We start from the raw sequence: 22,768 nt of genomic DNA, 5'->3' as shown, positions 1-22,768 counted from the left end.
CATCTGTAATGAACTGTGTGGAATAATTATTGGTATTTAACAGATGAACATTAAAATCGCCCAAACAGAGTAAATGATCTACACTTGGCAGTACTGATGATAAAGTTGTTTCCAAAACTCCAAAGAAAGTTTTATAAAATGCTCCATAAGGATTATATAAAACACCAATAGCTAGTGTTTCATAACGAAGAGAGAGTTTTAACCATATCTTTTCAATTTCATTTGATGACTTAATCAGCACATAATTTATATTACATTTTATGTAAATACCTACACCTCCACCTGTGTCATTTTTATTCCTGTCGACTCGCTCAAAGTTATAGCCAGGTATATTAATGTTTTTACTGGATATTGATTCCTTTAACCATGTTTCACGTATACCCAAAATATCTAAATCATTTTTCAAAATAAGTTCTTTTACATCAATAAAATGCGCAACTAGCGATCTAGAGTTTATATGAGCAAACTTTAAACTACTCATGTTAAGCTTAGATTAGATCCTTACTAAATTGGTACAAACGATTATGTAAATAATTTAAGCAAAATTTGTAGATGATTATTATTTGCATAAACAGTAATTCACATGGTGATGTATTAACAGTGTAAAAAAATATATAGATATTACTCTTTAATTCAAAACACAGTATAAACTAAGGATTTTTTACTAAATAACTCAAGATGTACAGTTAAATTTGAATTGAAGCTTAAAGAAAATAACCTAACAGTAAATAAATTTAATTCGCCTAAGTTCAGATAATTAAAGCAATAATTAAAAAAGAAACAAAAATAAAATGTTCAAAGAAAAATGAAAATAAAGTAAGTACCTATATGCCAAAATCTATCCCCAAGATATACCATTATAACTAATAATAATATTAACTCTAATTGCAAACCAACATATATGAAAATAAATTTAAATTATAATAAAGCAAGGTCGTTTTCAGATAATATAAGCTTCTTTGACCCATTTTGTGATACATATATTTTACCTTGATATGTCCAGCAGTTTTTGGTACCCACAGATGTCCTCACTTTTTTTTAATAATTCCTGACAATCAGGAGAAAGCATTTCACTAATCACGACACTGCAACCTTTAAGATTTTTCTTCTGATTAAACACTTTTGTTTTCAACCATCTGTTTACAAACACAACGGCTACCGGTCTTGGCCTCTTATCCAAATTTCGTTTTTTACCTAGTCGATAGCAATCAACTAAATTGGTTGACAAGATAGGTTTATTGTTGATTATATTTGTAATAACATCAGGTAGGTCGTCTTTTTCTTTCTCATCGACACCATTGATAATAAGGGATTTAAGCCGTTTGTCTTGTTTTAGATATTCAATGCTATTTTGGTTTTGAATTACAAGTTTTTGCACTTTATTTAATTCTTCTTTGACGGAATTACTTAATTCTAACATATTTTGCTCAAATTTATTTATAAAATCTATTTGGGTACCTGAGATATTACTGGTTACTTGAGATCTTAGATCCTTCATACCTTGTTGTAAAGCTTCTTCAAGTTTCTCAACACGTGCTACAACATTTTTATTGATTGTTTTAGGAGTATTTCTTGTTGATGGCATTCTTTAAACTATATAACTTATACGTATCACTACACTAATTAGTACTGAAAAACTATTAAAATGAATGCAATTTACCGTAAATAACTTAGGTTTTCTCGGAGCTAGACTTAAACACACACTCTTACTCGTTCAGCGCCATCTATCCTATCTATTATATCCTATCCTATTTATTATTAAAGCTGCATTTAGGGTACAAAAAAATAAGAAATAAAACATATAATGTATATGAAACTTACATTTTTTATAAAAGAGTTCTCTAATGCTAAAAAGAGTCAGTTATTTTCTTCTACACAACATTTCCGAAAAATAAAGCTATTATAAAGATATTATTAAGGATATTTTCTGTAATATCCTTAATCTGAGCTGCTTCTTTGGTAATTTTGGATGCCTCCCTGAACTGATAAAATCTGGATATTATGGTCTCAGCAGCTCTCATTGCTTCTTGGACTGTAGGACAATCAACGCCGTCTTCTTCTTCTTCATTATCTTCATCAACATTCATTTCCACATTTTACACTTGTTCCATAATTTCTATATCACTTAAAACTTCTCTCTAGTTTGCATTAAATTTTTGTATCCACTCTGACAAAGGCATTTCGTCATCCTCGTTAACATCTTGAATGTCAGGAGAAACTACAGTCAATTTAGCTTGACGAAAACACTTACCAATTGTCACTGACGTAACCGCACTCCACATATTGTCTAAAAACTGAACTGCGTTAAGAATGGTAATGTTCACTGGTTCCCCATTGTCCATACAAAAAATCATTATTTTAAAAAGCTGTTTCCAAAAACGGCCTTTTAAACTTCTTAGGATTCCTTGGTCCATAATCCGCAAGATATTTTTGCAGTTGGCTGGTAAGAAAACTAGGTTGATATTGGTTCCTTGTCTCACTTTCTCAATTCTTCTTTAAAAATAGCAAAAGTCCTCCATACTTGTTTGTTGGCTGTGTAGTTTACTGTTTTTGAAACATCTAGGATGTAAACTTTTCCCAATAACTAAAAGCTTTCTTTTCTCTGTACCTGTTATGTTTGCACAAACGAAAGCTGTGACTCTTGTTTTGAAAGTTTTCCACTTTTCGCTTTAAATTTCCTTTCTGAAATTTAAAGTTTTGTCTGGCGTTAGTTTGTAAAAGACACCAGTTTTATCGCCATTGAGATATCTTCATCCTTGTATGGTTGCCTTAGTTGCGGCCATGTGTTTTGTAACCAATTACCTGTTACTTTATCGTCGACACATTTTCGTGAAGGGAACTGAGTGCCGAACTTTAAACCGATCTAGCCAGCCGATAGAGCATGTGAAATCTTCACCAAACAGTTTTCCGAACTTTGTAGCCTTCTCCTTTAAAAGTGGCCTAGACACAGGAATATCAGAACTGCGACACTGCTTGAACCATTTGACTAGAGTTGAATCTACATCACCACGAATGCACTTCCTAATCTTTTTGACATTTTTTCCCTTCTCATTAAAGGCTTTTAAAAATTTTGTCCTTGTTTTTTAGGATTGAGCCGACAGTCGAATTAACAAGTCCAAATTGCCGACATACATCAGCAATTTTTCGACCATTTTCAAATGCTCTTATAACATGCACTTTATCTTTAATATACAAAATCTTCCTTTTAGTACTACAACTTGCCATATTATAAAATAAAAAGTTAATTACTAAATTAAAATTAAAACCTAAAAACAAAACGAGGCGAACACAATTTCACGATAGCGACAATTTCTTAAACTGACTGTTCTGAAACCGAAAATTTGACTGTTAGGATGACACTGATAAATAAGAAATTATGGAACTGTAAAGGTTTATGATTTACAATGTTAGTTCGTTCGTTTTGCAAAGGTCGGACAATACAACCGAGATGACGTAACTACCGATGCCGTAATGTCCAAGTTCCACTGTATATAGTAGGTACATCTGTTCGGGTTCCATACCTCACGATTTCTTACATATTATTCGACATATCCAAAGGATACTTCAGAACTTCGTTTTATTGGATATTGATTGATTTCATTCGCCTTTTTGTCCGTTTCTCCATATACAACCAGCATCTAGATGTTATATAGGTTCAAGCTCTTTCCGAAACCTACTAAAACTGTTTTGTAATGAAATAGCTAAGAAGACTTGTGGTAAAAGCTGATACTTCACAAGGGCTTTATTAAAGAATTATTAATACAAAACTAATAAAATAGACAGATTTATCTGTAATCTGCAAAAAGAATTTATATCTTTAATGAAATAATGCAAAAAAAGTTACAATACTACGAGTAATTATACTTTCAAAAAAATAATATTATTTAAATAAAATAGAGTTTTCAAAAAATTGTGTTTATTAAATACTCAAAATGACGTAAATACTGAACGTACAGCTAAACAGGTTGCCGTCTTTAAACGAATTGAAATAAAACTTAGTACGCAAATTAATTAATTTAAAAGTTTAAATTTCTCGACACAAAAAAAGATTTCATTCATACTACAATTAGGTTACAAAAAAAAAATAAGAATATTTATAATTTTTATCGTTAAACGTTACACCTAGTAATATTCTTGTAAAAAATAAAAAAATTACGTGCCCCTGACTAAATCACCGAACGCCAGTGGCGGATCCAAGGGGAGGGTCACGGAGGTCATGACCCCTCCCAAACAAAATTAAATATCAATCAGATAATCATCAAAAAATAATTTAAAACCCATCAACCCTATAAGCAGGAAGTCAAGAGTTGAAATGATTTAAACTCATTTTTATTCTAGGTGTAAGTGTAGAATTATACAAAAGAATTTTTACATTGCTCTTTAAAAAAATCAACAATTCTGAATACAGTAATTCCTCGACTACCGCTACCCAGACTTCTGCGAATTCAGAGATACGCGATTTTCAAATTTTGTCAATTCGTCATTTGGGTGCCAGAGCGTTCGATTATTATCGATGAGATAGAATTACCGCGCACACATTATTGCTTACTCTTATCGCTACATTTTTATTTTGTATTAGGTATTTCTTATCTTCAGTTTTGTCTACAAATTGGTTGTTTGTAATTTGAACATTTGTACATGTTATATTTATCTATAATAAATATCGTGAATCTATATTAAAGTGATCTATAATAAATAAATAAAGTGAATATTGTTGTTGCATTAGCTCTGTCTGATACGTTAGTGATCACTTAGTCGTCTTCTTCAGTCACCAAAATTAGATTTGAATCTATGGATAGAGGCCATAGAGGACACTAAATGCATTCTTCAAAATAAAAGATCAAATCCTGAGTCTGTTTTTAGCAAACTTTACTATGAAGTAAAGGAAATAGCTGAACAACTAGACATTGAATCGAAGATGCCTCGTATAGTTGCTCATCAAACCTATTGTCAAAACCAACCTGCTAACTTTTGCGAAGAATATTTCCGAAGATCTATTTATTTACTCCTTTTAGACAATATCTTAACTGATTTAGAAGAATGACTTTCACCGAAAGTTATGAAGCTATTTAATCTTCGAGTTCTTTTACCTAAAACTGATAACACACCAGAAGATAAAGTTGCATTAAAAAAAATTGTTGATTTCTTTCAGGATATTATTGGATTATTATCTACTGCATATTCCACAGTAGAACAAGAGTTTTCACTGTGTATTCAATAGTGGAAAAGGATGTACAAAATAATGGAAAACTTCCTGATTCTATTTTAGAGGCATTAGAAAACTGCGATATTCATATATATCCAAATATCAGAACATTTCTGCAAATATTAATTACACTGCTTGTCACTGCAGCAAGAGCAGAGCGTAGTGTTTCTACGCTTAAGCGTCTAAAGACTTGGCCACAGTATATTGCTTAAAAAGAATTAGTAGGTTCACTCTCGCATTTTCACGGTTCCAATTTTGAATCCACTCCTAGGTCCGTGCCGGTCCGTGCGCAATAGATTTGGCGAAAAATGCTGCTGTTGCAAGATTTAAAATATTTCATTAGTTTCAAAGAATATTCCAAAATTATAATAAAATAATTATTATTATAGAAGTACTTCACACTTACACACTTCTAAAGTTTGAAAAATCATATTGCCTAATTGACTTAATCTATTTAAATAATTAACCATAAGTATCTATCGTGTTTGTCAAAGTGAAATAGATTTGTACTAAGTAGTACTTGTAAAGAATTTCTACGTCCTTGGAGATCAGTATATCATTGTTCCAGAAGTATCAACACATAATTGTAAAATTTTGAAAAATGACTTTATTATGTTGGAGGGGTTAAAACTGCATTTTCTATATATTTTTAAATCATCATAACTGTATTTACGGAATCACCGGTCATGGCAAAATTCGTAAGTAAAATTACGACGATTTACAAATATATGTTGAAACTGCAGTTTTGATCCCTCCGACACAATAAAGTCATTTTTCAAAAATTTTACAGTTATGTCATTATACTTCCGGAACAGCGATATATGCTATCACTTTTCCATCGTTGTCTGGAAGTGGAATCTGATTTTATCTTTCAAAATTATGATTTGACTGTTACTGTTCCTGTCTGTGAGTATCTTAGCTGGGTGTAACATATATTCTATTATTTTATATTCTGCAAGAATTTGAGTATTACCTTCAGAAACTATTTAACAGGCCTCCCAAAACCCAGCTTTGGTTTGATTTGTCATGCTTTAGTCTCAAAAAAAACTTAAGCTATGTAAAAAACATAATTTTCTTGAACCTTTTAAAAAAGAATATTAAATAGCTGAGGAGATATATCGCATGTCAGGATTCGATCAATTAATTTTGTACTCAGCCTGAAGCCTTTTTTAAGTCAATAAATCAAAATTTGTCTTAAGGAAAATCTATTTTTATCCATAGTGCCCTATCATATCTTGTATGTCGCTATACGTTCATTAATATTGAAAACATTGTTTATCCTCCCTATCTACCCTTTCAGTGGTCGCCTTGTTTATTTTTTCTATCTGAATATATTCGTTATATCCTCCCCTTTCATTTGCTATGTCGCATGTTAGGATTCAATCAGTTGTTTATTTTGTACTCAACCTGAGGCATTTTTTAAGTAAAAAAATCAAAATTTGTGTTATGGTAAATCCATTTTTATCCATACTGCCCTATCCTATCTCGTATGTCGCTATACGTTAATTAATATTGAAAATACTGTGTAGTGCCCTTTTATTTAACGCATTTTTCTGTCTCAACAGCATTTTTACAGCTTTTACTTAATTATATTTAATTTTGGTAGATGTTGGTAGTTCAGATTTCTTTCCTAGGTGGCGTAGTTACCTTACTGGACAAACAGTGTGACATCCTAGCTTTTTATATAGATAGATTCTTTCAATTGTAAATGTTTGTAAAAATTTGAGTTTAACTAACTACGTTTTGAACGTAGTGATCCTACAGTGGGATATTTAGGCTATATGACATTTTTTCATTTCATTATTTTGTTATTAATAAGTTGTGATTGTGGAAATATATATATATATATATATATATATATATATATATATATATATATATATATATATTCTATTTTAACTTGTATTCATAGTTCGCTACTTGTGTTTTTTATAATCTTGTTTTTATTATAACTGCTATCATAAAATTGAAATCCTCAAAATATAATTTATAATTCGAATGTATTATTATTTTTTCATCTATAGAAATTAGTTTCCTCATTAGCTCTTCGTTTTATGAGATTTCTCACCAGTAACAGTGAATACAGCGTGATTGTCTATGGAATACAAAAAATTAAATATTCGATTAATCCAAACTGATGGATTCAACATAATACATTTTGAAGGACAATCAGTAATCATTATTTGGGAAACTATCGATAATTGTCGAAAACGTTAAATAAAGGGAAGTATTCATTATTCCGAAAATCTCATTAAATTTTAGGTCGCCACAAGTCACACTTTTCCTATTTATTTTCGAGCAGTGTATTAAAAATTATATTGAACAGTGTAACAAAAACTGGAATTTATCTGCGCGTGGAACTCATGCGCGTGAAAAAATGGAACATGAAGAACAAAGGACTGGCGGCAGAGTGAACGTACTGATTCTTTTTAAGCAATATACTGTGACTTGGCTTACAAATAGAACTTCGGAGGAAAGGTTAACTGATTTAGTACTCATCAATGTGCATTCTGAAATTTCTCTAAATGTTGATGCAATCGTAGAACGATTTGCTAAATTGGATAGGCGCAAAGAATACATTTTATAAAATAATATATTATTTACTTATCTTATTCTTATAATATTTTTAATCACTGAACTCTTATTTACCACTCGTTGCCGGCTGTTGCTGACAATTCGTGAGAAAAATTTCAATACCGGGTAAAAAAATATTTCACTCACTTGTAGCATAATATGCCTTATTATAGAAATAACTATTCTTAATAATATTAACATATTATTATATTATGTTTTTTATTGAATAAATAAATTTAACTAAAATTCTGTTCTTCTAGTTCTTCTTAAGGTTCCTTCTTCATTATGGAAGGGTGGCTATAACTAAAGCAAATTGCTCTTTATCTTGAGCTGTTCTTAGTATCAAATGTGTGTCCATGCCTGTCCAGTCCCCTACATTCTTCAGTCAGGAGCATTTTCTTCGTCCTGGACCTCTTTTTCCTTCTACTTTCCTTTCCATTATGAGTCGTAGAAACTTATATTTTTCCACTCTGTAAATATGTTCTAGATAACTCGTTTTTCTGTTGTTTAAAATGTTTAGGAGTTCTCTCTCAGTCCTTATTCTTTTCATCGCCTCATTATTGGTCACATGCTCTGTCCACAAAATCTTCAGCATCCTTCGAAGAACACACATTTCAAAGCCTTCTATAAGCCTCATACTTGTAATTCTAAGATAAGATAAATTTTTTTTTATTGAATAAATTAACAATTAAATTAGTAATCTTACCGCATAAAATGCAGGTTTCACCACAAAACTGTATAATAAATCTGTATATGAAGCCATTTCGGTGAAAGACTTGTTTTATAAGTTCGGGCAAAACTATTTACATTTCGAGAGGGGTAGTATAGTTATGTTGATAATATTAGTTGTTTTCAATGAGCTTAATTTTTATATTAATTAAGCCAAAACTGATTAAATTTTGAAAGATATTATGTAAAATCACTCTCAAGTATAGTGTTTAAGAAGAAAATGTGCCAATGTTTATGGGAAAATATGAAAACTCTAACCCAGACAAAAGGTAAAATTTTTCCCTGTCGCATCACCCATAATCTAAATTCAATAGGATTAACAGGGCAGGAATTTTGTAGTTCGCAAATAGTTGATAGTAAGCGGCACACAAATTTACTTCTCAATTTTTATTTTTGACGGATTACATCTGATATAAGTCCGAACTGGATAAAGTAGACTCGCCTTGTTGCGAAATTTATTATTTGAGGTATACGTGAATGTCAAGAGAGGGACAGGCTGACAGTGTTATCTTTTTCGAAAGTAATATTATTATTGCAATTTATTAAGCTACCCATAAAGCAATCCATTTATTGACCTTCCAATAAGTTTTTTTACAATTATCTTGGTACTCTTCCATATAGGAAATTTAAGCAATGAAATAGCTGATCTTGCAGCAAAATTAACCTTATAATTAACGAATGATAGTGACAGTACTCAAACTGCCAATTATCTTAACCACATTTAAACGTTTCACACTCAACTTTTGGCAAACTAACTGAACTATACTGCAATTTAAATTTGAAAAATACAACCACATTGAATATTAGTGGATGTGCAGAAAGAAAAAACAATAGTACCTAGAAGACTGACTAGAACACACTAGGTTAACACATAGATACCTAAATGCATTCCAGTAATGTGCCAATACTGCCACTGCCAGCTATATTTCGAACATCTATATTTGTTCAAAATACCAAAGAGTGCCAATGATTAAAGGCTAATTGGAATGAGGCTCTAAATTAATCAACCAATATAAGCATATATTTAGTTTTTACCCATCTAGAAACATGTTCATGTTCAAAATGCATCCCTAGTTTATCATCTTGACTAAGAAAAACATATCCAAATACTCTACTGATCACTCTAGCATTCTTATGTTTCTGTTTCTCCATATTTTCCTAATACCTTTTTATATTCCTGGTTATTTGCGCCCATTCTGCTATTGAAGTCACTTACTAGGTAAATATATATTCCGTTTTGCTTGTTCTGTGACCAATGCAAATTCTTCCCAGAATTTCCTTATTATAATCCGATTCGTCATCGTTTGGGCCATATACAAATATTATTGTTTCTAAATTCTTGCTTTTTTCTTTCATATCAACTCAGTATTCTCTCTGATTAGGCTCCTCTAATTAGCTAATTGGCTAACGGATCTGGAGTGCACTATGCATCCTACCCTTGCCGCTGCTCTCTAATTTTCTTTTATTCTACTATATATAAATATATGATCATTTTCTGTTGTTATCATTCTTTGTCCTTTTTTCTTAGTTTCGGTTGTTTTTCTATTATTAGTATATCTAGCCCTGTTTCTTCAAACTTTATCTTCAGTTCTTTTTCTCTGCCTTGTATACTTCTGATATTCTAGGTTCCCAGCTTCCATATTTCTTTTCTATTCTCCTTGTTTTTTTTTGCATTTTACTTTCCTGTCCATTATTATTTATTGTACTTGTTTCCTTATCCATTGCTATTTTTGTTCATCATTTACTCTTTCCTTAACTGGTACTAACGGGTCTTTTTGGACCCAACCGGATAAATTTATCTTCGTATTTTGTTCGCACAAGCGTCAGATAACGGCATCTTTTAGGAGTTCTCCAAAATCATACACACGCATCAAGGTGTGAAATACCAGTCGATAAATGGACCCTAGACCCCTAGGTAGGTCTAGGGTCCATTCTCTGACCCGACGATACCAGATACTCATATATTTTTACGACCATAAATTTAATTGTTATTGATGGAAAACGCATTACAAGTGAACAGGCACAAGCAATTTTTTTAAACGATGATTATGGTGATATTAGTGACTCCTCAACTATAGACAGTGATCATGACAGTGACCCAAAATATGATATTGTGTGTGAAGGCAATATTCCACGGAACACGAAGATTGATGATTCAGGACCTTCAACAGTGATTATTCGAGAAATCAGCTATCAGAGTCCTGTACTTTCAGTAAGTAGTGATGATGAAGATAGTGAGTTTTCAATAATTATTCAGGTACGTTTATGGCAAAAATAGCTACAAATGGTCAAAAATCCACCAACTACTGGCAAAACATGAAGTCATAACATTGTAATACATATTCCTGGTTTAAAGTCTGCTGCAAAAGACTGTGCCGAAAAAACGCTGTATAATTTGTAAAAATTTGTGTTTTAATCAATGATGCTATTATAAACCTAATAATTGTGGTATGCACAAAGAAAAAATTAGCGATTTGTCATGTTCAGATAATAGTATGGATCACTGGGTCTTCTTTTGAGCATACAAACTTTTTAGTAATAAATGCACTCTTTGGACTTTTATATGTTACATCCGTCTTTAATCTGAATCATAAGGATGCTGAAGGACTATTTGCAAGTGAAGGCATGTGACGCGACGTATTTTGTGTTACGATGTCACTGTAAGGATTTTTATTTCTGTTAGCTGCCTTACGGTTTGACAGCGCAACTACGAGGAATGAGAGACTTAATGACTAAATGTTTCATAAGTTTATATCGGTACCTCAGAGGTAAAGGACACTATGTCCATTTTCTTACTTTTTTAGGAGAGCAGTTTTAAAATTTTTTAAATTTGGAATCAGTAAATACTCAAATGTTTTTTATATTTAACCAAGATTAATATATTATTATTGTGGTGTGTATAATCGTTTTTCATTCCATGAAGTGTTATATACCTGAGGTTTACCGTTCATTATTTAATTTTTTTTAAAAAATGTGTAGTTGGACATAGTGTTGTTTACCTCTAACAACTTTTTTAAATAATGTGGCATTGCATGTTAAGGTCTTTACGAAATAAACAATACAAACACATTAAAAAGCCTATACTATTATTCTATTAGAGGTAAATATTATAATGTTATAATAATTAAGTAAAATTATAGACAAGTTTCAAAATTGTTAAAGATGCTCCATGTCATCTTCATCTTCTTGTGGGTAATCGTTTGTGGCTACATCGCTATGTGTTAAATTTTGATAAAACGCATAACAACCTGACGTAACAAAAGGCAATAGTGCAATTAAGTCATTGTACTTTTTTTTTATTTCGAAAAAATATGTGTCTCGACAGCTAATGGTCATTGACACAGCTACAATTTACATTCATGTTTACATGGTTAATACTTTACATTGGGTACAAATTAGTTACAATACATTTTTTGTAATACATTTTGTTTTATATTAAATTGTATAACTTTGTGTTTTTAAAAAGTTTAATACATTTTCATAGTTGCTGCTGTTTGAGATAAGTATGTCTTTTAGGTTGTTACCAAGATTGTATTTTCTTCTGGCCGCTAGGTAGTGTTGACAGTCAAGAAGTACATGTGTTACGGAAGTCGTGCTGTTGCAGTACTGGCACAAAATCTGATTACTGGAATGCATTAGGTGTCAATGTGTAAGGCGGGTGTGCCCTTCTATCTTCAATCTTCGAATGATAGATTTATCCTTTCTTTTCATTGGTGGGAGCTAGTGGTAGAAAATGTTTGGTTGTAGAACGCTTAACTTGGTATTGCTTCTTTTCCAATGATCATTCCAAAGGTCCATTATTTTATGTTTGATTATTCTTTTTAAATCTGATGATGTTTGAATGTCTGTTGTAACGTTAAGAGAACATGCTTGTTTTGCTGCTTGATCGGCTTTTTCGTTACCTGGAATACCAACGTGTGATGGAACCCACAATATTGTTACTGTAATTAGATTAGTTTGAAGGCGATTACATAGACTCTGGATTTCTTGAACTATTGGGTGCATAGAATGTACGTTTCTTATGGACTGCATGAAGGACAGAGAGTCCGTACGGATTGCTATAGTTCATTGTACTTTTGTTTTGTGATTTACTGAGACTTGATTTAATTGGGCTGGAAACGTTACTTGCTGTCTTCGATACCTCATGAAGTCCACTTTATACATATTTTGAATATTGAAATCGGTCTTATAGAAGAACTTTCCAATGTGTTCTTGTTGGACTTGTAAAAAAACTCATGTTGACAGTAGAACAGGGTTTTTATTAACATTTTTTTTTTCTACTTACAAAAGGAGGATTAGCTGACAATTTCTTATCGAACAGCGTTTTAAAGTTTTTGAAATCTGCAAGTTCCATATTGTGCACTGTGTATTTACCTGATGTTTGCCTAACTAGTTGTTGCCAGGCCCATGGTGTTAAAATGGCCAAATTGGAGAGTTTCTTTCTTTTTCTTTCGATTAAAGGATGAAAATTGTGTACTTCCATATGTGTGTGCCCTTTCAGTAAAAACTTTTGAGTGATCGTCTTTATTTGCAGTATCCAAAAAAAGCACATTATAATACTTATATTTTTATTTTGTCCATAGCAGTTATCGGTCCAAAGGGTGATGTCCTCTACTTGACTACCTGGAATTGTATTGTCAGCCCATTTCAAAATTGACGAGTTTCATTTGCACCTCGGGCCCCTTTTGATTTGTCCCACATTATACATTGTACAGAAGAGTCACTGGCATCATGTTATGTAAAATATAATGTCCAAAGCTTCCTTTTGTAGAAACTAATACAATTGTTTGTTAGTGGTGAAGGCAAACATTTTTGCAAATCACCAGATAGTACTTTGTATTTTGGTGACTCTTTAGCTATTATAAAGTCCAATTGTTTTAAGTTATACCGAGTTTTAGATTCAATTAGGTGAGCATCATGATCAGCCTGTACACTGGTTAGTTCATCTGCAGTAAGATTATTTTTTAATTGAGCGGTGAATGTACTGCATGTATCGCAAATGTCTCTTTCGGGAGGTTTAAATGACAACTTGCAGTCTTTATTAAAAATATCTGCGTACAACCACTTTTTTGCTCTGAGCTTTGGATCTACATGTCTTTCATTGCATTCATCAATGTACAGTTGATACATCTTTTCTATTGTAAGCTCTGTGGCCAGATAATCTCTCTCACTTCTTTCTCTGGAATAATGACTCTCGTATTTTGGCAATGATTTAATATGTTAATGTATACTATTTATGGTTTCGGTAGGAGTTTTATTGGTTGGCGTGTGTCTACCTCTTTGATCAGCTTTTATTGAACCTCCTGGTTCAATTTTTTTCAACATATTTACTACTACTAAATTAGATATACAAAGTGTGTTTAAAAACATAACCTTGCACACCTTCAATAGCTGATTGTTCACTGTAAAATGGTAGTGTAGTGTATTATTTTTAGATTTGGTAGAATTTAGACTATTTTCTTGATCGAAGAGAGGGTTGGATGTCGATACATGAGAAGATAAATTGCTTTTTAAGATCTGAAACGTTTGTCGCAGTCCAGTATGAGTTGAAAATTTTTTGTTTCTGGCAATCTGGCAATTCTGGCAATCTTTCAGAGCATTTCATGCGACACATGCAAGGAGGCTCTAACATTTTTGCAGGCATGTCTTTGCTTCTTTTACTGAGATACTCTTTCCCACTATCTGATTCTATTTTAGAAGTATTAGAAAACTGCGATATTCATATGTATCCAAAGATCAGAATATTTCTGCAAATATTAATTACACTGCTTGTCACTGCAGCAACAGTAGAGCGTAGTGTTTCTACGCTTAAGCGTCTAAAGACTTGGCTTACAAATAGAACTTCGGAGGAAAGGTAAACTGATTTAGTACTCATCAATGTGCATTCTGAAATTTCTCTAAATGTTGATGCAATCGTAGAACGATTTGCTAAATTGGATAGGCGCAAAGAATACATTTTATAAAATAATATATTATTTACTTATCTTATTCTTATAATATTTTTAATCACTGAACTCTTATTTACCACTCGTTGCCGGCTGTTGCTGACAATTCGTGAGAAAAATTTCAATACCGGGTAAAAAAATATTTCACTCACTTGTAGCATAATATGCCTTATTATAGAAATAACTATTCTTAATAATATTAACATAATATTATATTATGTTTTTTATTGAATAAATAAATTTAACTAAAATTCTGTTCTTCTAGTTCTTCTTAAGGTTCCTTCTTCATTATGGAAGGGTGGCTATAACTAAAGCAAATTGCTCTTTATCTTGAGCTGTTCTTAGTATCAAATGTGTGTCCATGCCTGTCCAGTTCCCTACATTCTTCAGTCAGGAGCATTTTCTTCGTCCTGGACCTCTTTTTCCTTCTACTTTCCCTTCCATTATGAGTCGTAGAAAGTTATATTTTTCCACTCTGTAAATATGTTCTAGATAACTCGTTTTTCTGTTGTTTAAAATATTTAGGAGTTCTCTCTCAGTCCTTATTCTTTTTATCGCCTCATTGTTGGTCACATGCTCTGTCCACGAAATCATCAGCATCCTTTGAAGAACACACATTTCAAAGCCTTTTATAAGCCTCATACTTGTAATTCTGAGATAAGATAAATACTTTTTTTTATTGAATAAATTAACATTCAAATTAGTAATCTTACCGCATAAAATGCAGGTTTCACCACAAAACTGTATAATAAATCTGTATATGAAGCCATTTCGATGAAAGACTTATTTTATAAGTTCGGGCAAAACTATTTACATTTCGAGAGGGGTAGTATAGTTATGTTGATAATATTAGTTGTTTTCAATGAGCTTAATTTTTATATTAATTAAGCCAAAACTGATTAAATTTTGAAAGATATTATGTAAAATCACTCTCAAGTATAGTGTTTAAGAAGAGAATGTGCCAATGTTTATGGGAAAATATGAATACTCTAACCCAGAAAAAAAGGTAAAATTTTTCCCTGTCGCATCACCCATAATCTAAATTCAATAGGATTATCAGGGCAGGAATTTTGTAGTTCGCAAATAGTTGATAGTAAGCGGCACACAAATTTACTTCTCAATTTTCATTTTTGACGGATTACATCTGATATTAAAAATTTAGGGATAAATCATCCTGAAGAAGAAGATTTTTTTTTATTGCCCCACTAATCGTAGGAGTAATAATAGCTTTTTCTTTAACCTTTGTTTTCGCTGGTTTACTTATACGTCTCATATCATTGTCGTCCGATTCTGAGCTTTCACCACTTAGAGGCTCATAGATTTTATCAATATCCGAATTTTTATCTCCAAACAAATTATCATTTTCTTCCACTTCTTTCTTATAACGAATATATTATATCAAACCATCTAAAAGAAGGACTTGAATCGTGTTTTACTATAATTTATGAAAATATTTTAATTCAAAAATAATGTTAAAAAATGAAAGATTTAGACATGACTTTAAATTATTATGTTTAATTTCAAATCGAGAGCTGTCATTCGTTTCTCGTAAAGGGTAGCACAAAACTGTATTGAGTTGTGGCATACTAGAATAAATAAAACACACTGGAAAAATTAAAAATTTAATTTGAAATTAATACAAAATGAATAACTTTTACAGTGAAGAAGTGTGGAATTTAAATATATGTATTATAATTCGAAATTGCTGAAATAATAGTATTTTGTTATATCTCCATTATTAAAAATTTCTTCAAACATTTTGGACATTAACTCAACCGTCTCTCTGGTTATTAAATTTATTAGATACCGTTTTTTGTTGTTAATAATAAAAATAATATTTATCTAAACACATTTTTGAACGATATTTTTTTATTTAGATTTAGTGCAATTTCGTTATCTGTGATGGCAACAATTAATTGTTTCAGTCTGAACCAGAGATATGTAACAGAGGCTCTCTTATATATCTCTGGTCAGAACACTGGTTTACATTGGGAAAAAAAAGTGTACCATTTTTATATGACGGGAAGTGTACAAGCGTACATAACACTATGTCCGGATGGTAAATGACGGTGCACACATATAGTAGAGGTAAACAACACCAAGCCCACATGGTGTTGTTTACTTCTGACTGGAAGTAGACTTGGTGTTTATTAAAAAGTCGGTAACTTGCCGTAAAATTGTCTTTGAACATAGTATGGTTTACCTATGTGTAGAGCCAGAAAATCTATATTCAAAAGTGCAATAATCTAAATTTCGATAAAAATGGACAGTGTCCTTTACCTCCGGGGTACACATATAAAACTGTAAAAGGTGGTATATACCAGGAGACTGTTTAACTATGAGATTCCTGTTGGTTTCAGAGGTCATTGTTTCTTACGCGTTTATATAAAAAGTAAACCTAACAAATATAGTCTAAAAGTGATGTGTCTCTGTGATGCCAAGAGTCTTTATTTGTTAAATGCCTTTATTTATACAGGTAAAAGAAAAATACCCAATTCCCAGAAGCTTTCTCTCCCGAAATTATCAGTATTATCTCTTATTGTTCTGCTAAATCAAACTGAAAGAAGCATAACTGGAGATAACTGGTTTACCTCAATTGAACTGATAGATTAATTGCTTGCACAAAAACTAACCTATGTTGGACCGGTACGTAAAAACAAAAGAAATGTTTTATCGTATATAATAACGAAAAAAAAAAGATGCATTTTATTCGTCTAAATTTGTTTTTACTTCATTAAAAACAACGGTTTCTTCTGTAACAAATCAAAATAAGTATGTACTTCTTCTGTCCTCAATGCATCATAATGACAATATATAGAAGACATTATAAAAATACCTGATATCATGCTTTTTTACAATTCCACTAAATCAGTCTTAGATAGTCTGGATCAGAAATGCTCTACATATAATACTGGTAGAAAAACAAGAAGAACAAGGTCCATGTGCGATGTGGCGAAGCTATTATGAATATTGCCTCTGTAAATTCGTTTTTTTTTTTTTTTTTAAACTAATACTGACAGTGACATGACACGAAGACAATTTGTAATTTCTTTGGAAATATCAATGATTAATGCACATATGGAACGCCACCTAACTCTAACGAGGCTTTCCAGAAAAATTCCGATGATAATTCGTAAAGTTCTTAAACTTGATGAATTAGTTACACCGACAGAAGAGTCAAAATTGACCACAAAGCAGTAACACAAACCTTCTAGAAAACGGCGCAAATGTTACATTTGTCCATCAAGCAAAGATAATAAACACCAAACTGTTTGTAACACATGTGGAGATTATGTTTCTAAAAATCACAGTATACAATTACTGCAATGTTCAAATTGTTTAAAAAATAGTATGTCTCAAAATGCCCTTGCAGATTTTGCAAAAGAACAATTTTTTAAATAATAATTTTTTTAGTTTTAGGGTATTCTTCTGAACCTGTACATTTTTAGGTACAAAATATACTGCTTTTTTATTTTTGCATACTACATGTTTTTGTTAAACTTTTGGAGCCAACTCTTTATATACAAAATATTCTTTTATAATGATATAATAATAAATACATAAAAACTTTAATTTAATTTAGTTATTTTTTTTATACTTGAATCAAATGTCGGATCAGAATTAACCTGACAATACCAGTTACGAGTACAAAAATGACGATACCAGTTAAGGGATAGTTTTTTGTTATTTCTATTTTTTCTTCGTTCCTGTTCTCCATTTTCCTAAAGTCACTTTGTTGAATCCAATTCTCACTAAAGTCCCTTTGATTTTTCCTTCCTTTGCCCTTTGTCTTATTTCTTTCTGCAACATAGTAACAATGGTAACATTATACATATCTGAATACTCCATTTAGCAGCACGTTTCCTCTCGCTTTTACTCTGTTTTGAGGTATACGCAGGTTGCATGCCTCTTTATGTGTCTAGATGCACGAATGAATTCTACTAAATTGGAAACAACAAATCATGTTTTATATGGATAAAATATTTTACTTGAATCTCTAATGTATAGTTATTTATATTTATGCTAGATATACTTAAAATTTAATAATATTCTGTTTTTATTGATATCGATTTATAGACCAATCAAGTTAGTCATAACTGTATAAACTGGTTTGACAGTTGAAATGCGTAGTATGAGATAATACAAAAAGACTCTGATTTAGGGATTCATCAATTTTTTAGTGGAAATATATTTAAATATACAATCAAAACGTCAAACTCATTATATTGCTCATAACTTAAAAACCTGTCTATTTAGAGGTTTAAAGTTGATAGACAACTTTGGTAGAAAAAAAGATAGACCTCTTACAATATTTACTAAGCCGGATATCCATATTTTACCATCTACTCATGTTACAGAAAGCACTGATTTTCAATAAATGTCCCACGATCCTCCCTCAAACAAACGAAATCGCTCTGGAATTATAACCCCTCCAACAAATGATACTCCAGTAAATAACCCCTTCCCAGACCCTAAATTCAAAAAGCCAAAGTCTTTAGTCACATACATGGGAACCACTAAAGTATCTGACAATATAAAAAATTCAGCTAGACGAATATATGAAGATATTTCAGTAAACCATTCAATATCTTATGAAACATTAGTAGACATACTGGAAAATGCTCATGGCACCCTTGATCCAGTAAGCTTAATAAAAACTTATACACATGTCTAGAAAACCTATTGAAACTTTTAAATCAACTACATGAAAATTTATCAAATAGGAAATCGAAAAATAAATGCACTAGACTTCGAATCAAAATACTTAAATCCATACAATCAGAAACTAACACCGAATCCAATATAATGAAATTGTAAAAGATATATCATAATAGCTTTCTCAATTATCCAGTGGAACCTACGAGGGTATTACACTCGCCTTGAGATATTACAACAAATGAATAAAAAACTTACTCCATCCAATTACCCCCAAAAAAGTTTCTCAGTTTAGATACAATTTCATTTCTAAGTAACATTTCGTAACTATCTGACGTTAAATTTCTTTCGATAAAAAATGAGCCCAATTAACTGAGTACCTACTATACTTGACCATAAATTTAATTTTTGTGGTCTTTGAGTATGGTTTTCACGCATCCAGTGTGGATTTACGTCACTCCAGTACCTTAAATTGTGTCGATTTAAACTTCCATACAGTGTAAAGGTTGCTTCATTATATTTTTTTTTGGTTGGAAGTCATTTTATAGAAGCAATTTGTCTTGCAGAACTTTTAGAAACACAACTACTGTCACTTTTAGTTAATAATGTAAATAGTGAACAATGTCAAAATCACAGCATTCTACATTTAAATATTTAAATTTAATAAAATCTACATATTTTGCACTGTTTTATATATTTAAGACATTACGGTATGAAACGGTCAATCTGGCAATATTGCAAATATGAAATATGGATTCTCCGTATCTCAAAATAGGTGTACCTCAAATTTAGTAAAATTATGACTTGTAATTTACGAGATAATTGGTCGTTTCCCCAGACTTTTGGGCCACTCTACTGGCCCAAATCGGGTAGCGTTTACTGGTATATACAATTTATTGCGAATTTATATTGTAACCTGAGTCCATAAAAGTATGTTGTACTGATAAAGGTGGTTATTGTCAGGTTTGTATCTTCTAACAAAGGCTTTACTAATTATGCACAGATCTGTATGTATTTTTTAGGAACTTGATGGAAAAAATTGATGAGTTTGATTACTGGATTTTTTGGATTGGCGCTTTCTCTGGTGAAATAAAAAGATAGTACAAGTTAACGTCATATAAGAAGGGGAAGTTCAAAGGATTCAATGCACATAATTACAACTGAGCTAGATCTAAATGCATCTAGACATATAGTAAGGATGTCGTTTGTATTGAATTTAAAGATTTGAGAGAAGTATTATAGGCTGCCATGAAGAGCATGCTTCCATAATCTAATCTGGAGTGACTAAGAGCTCTATAGATTCTCAAGAGAATTTTTTCTTTAGTTCTCCATTGGTCGTGAGCTAGATTTTGTAAAATTTTTATTCTATTTAAACAGTTGCTTTAAGTGTTTTCAATGCGATATGTCTATGTAAATTGTATGTGAAAAGTAGCTCCTAAAAATTTGTGTTGATCAACAACTTTGAAAAGGACTCTATTTGGAAAATTACAGGAGAATGGTAACTATATTTTCCACTAAATTGGATAACTCTGAATATAGAGGGCGAAAATTTGAAACCAATTTCTGCCGACCACTTATAAATCCTATCTAATACGTTCTGAAGTAAAGAACATGTAGTTTTTGTGACTTTTTCTTGACAAAATATGATAAGGTCCTCCGCATATATCACATATTTTACTGAAAGACGCACGAAGGAACCCATGTAATTTATATTGAGAAGAAAAAAGTAGTGTTCAAAACTGAGAGTTGCGATACACCGGTTTGAAGAGTGAGTGATGCATATGTTTTTCGATTCGTAGAAACTTTAAAAAATCTATTAGTCAAAAAAGTACATATAAATGATAAAATATTTACGGAAAGATTAAATTCTTCAAGTTTTTCGACGATGAAAAATCTTAGATACAGTCTCAACGGCGCTCTGTATATCCATGGCCACAGCGACATCGCTCTTATTAGTTATGACTTTAGAAATTTCTGATTGAAGAAGAACCAATCTGGCTATTAGCGCTAAAACCTGATTAAGCAGCAACTAAAAAATTATGATGCTCCAGGTGGTAAAGCAGAAGTTTGTTTTTATCATCTTCTCTAATAATTTAAAAAACATTTATATTGATACAGAAGAGCTTAATAAGCCATTAGTTTTGTTAATAGGTATAATGATTGATTGTGGCCAGAGGGCGGAGAAATCTTGATTACACCATATCATATTATGAAGTACGATCAGTTTGAATAGCGTTTCTTGGTGAAGATTTTTAAGAAAAATTGAAGGAGTATTATCAAAACCTGCCGCTAAATTTTTTGTAGAAGAGATGGCGAGATTTAGTTCTTGTTCGGGAAAATGGTGATTAATTGAATTCGACTGATTTAAAGCAAGGGGTGTATTGTAGCATTTTTAAATTCCTTGGTATATATTAAAATCCCCTCGTATTTGCTAAAGCACCGAAGTATTATTTCAATCCTCTTTGCGTTGCCGAGTTAATATAAAAACATTTTAAGTTTGTTGATGTATCACGGACTCGTATTTCTTTGATATTTTCTTTTGATCGAATCCACTTAATATACTGCGTTTCAAAAAAACATCCATTTAGATCGCTGAGAAGGTTATGCGAGGAAGCAAATGATTTTTAAAAGTGACATTCACTCTCGATAATGCCGGCCGCTGTTAAAGGCGTGTTTAGTTTTATTGGAGTCCGAATTTAGCTTCAAATCCGTAGTTTTTTCGTTTCTTGTCCTTTTTTTATAGAAAATAAGTAGATTTGTGGTAGTTAATTGTGCCGTATGTGTAGTTATAGAGGTTTGCATGGTTGGTCATTGAGAACAGACGTCGGTATGTAGTTTGAAGAAGCCGTCAAAATTTGTTAGAAAACGTGATTTATACTCAAAGTAATGTGTCAGTTCCGATAAGAGTAATCACTGTTTTTTATTTGTAAGCCGTCTCTCATCTGAGATACTTGTAAAACGGCGTTTCCAACAAATTTTAAAAAATACCAACATGGTTCTAGTTTTTTAACAAGCCGAGTCCAAGGTTTGTGTCCAGTGTGCCAATTTCAAACTCAATTTTGTTTTGTCCTATCGCAGTTTTGAGATGAATTTGTTCATGTGACGGTGAATCTAACTCCAGTTCTAACCCCAGAAATTCTAAAACCCAGTGAAGTCCAGAAATTTAAAGTAAAGAAATCTTAGTGAAACCCAGGTAACTTTTTTGTGTTGATTTTTGAAGATAAACATTTTCTTATAATAATTGCTTTCATAATTGTAATAATTAAAATTATAAATGTAGGGTGTGGCCATAGCTGTCATATTATTTGTTTTGTTTTAAGATTTAGTATTGACATATTATGACAGCTAGCACTATTTTTGACATTTGGTAAATATCTAATCATATTTGAGATTTTGTTTTGTTTTTAGAAAAAGGTTGACCTCTACGCATAGTTTAATTTAAAACGATATTTTTTTGTTTATAATCAATTTATTTCTGCTACAAATTATCGCCCAATAACAATTGTAAGTATTGTAGTATCTCCAACTTCAAGAGATTGTAAGCTGATAGGACATAGTAAGTGTTTTTTCTTTGTTATTTTTGATATTTATCTTTTTAATTAATTATATAGTATTTTTTTGTATTGCCATCTATATTGGTAACTGTTTGTGCTAAGAC

General features: G+C 31.5%; 1 protein-coding gene across 1 annotated transcript; it reads right to left on the bottom strand.

Moving 5' to 3' along the window:
- Positions 1 to 985: 985 nt before the first annotated feature.
- Positions 986 to 1,585, bottom strand: LOC140452694 (uncharacterized). Its single transcript, XM_072547014.1, has one exon. The coding sequence runs from the start codon at positions 1,583 to 1,585 to the stop codon at positions 986 to 988; it is 600 nt and encodes a 199-aa protein (XP_072403115.1).
- Positions 1,586 to 22,768: the final 21,183 nt, after the last annotated feature.

The sequence above is a fragment of the Diabrotica undecimpunctata genome, chromosome 11, assembly GCF_040954645.1.
Source record: "Diabrotica undecimpunctata isolate CICGRU chromosome 11, icDiaUnde3, whole genome shotgun sequence".
NCBI classification, from domain to species: domain Eukaryota; kingdom Metazoa; phylum Arthropoda; class Insecta; order Coleoptera; family Chrysomelidae; genus Diabrotica; species Diabrotica undecimpunctata.
Note: the sequence above shows the minus strand (reverse complement) of the source record. Positions and strands in the feature narration are given on the sequence as shown.

What these genes read in the sequence shown, in the direction of transcription:
- LOC140452694 (XM_072547014.1), bottom strand. Translation starts at nt 1,585, where the DNA reads ATGCCATCAACAAGAAATACTCCTAAAACAATCAATAAAAATGTTGTA.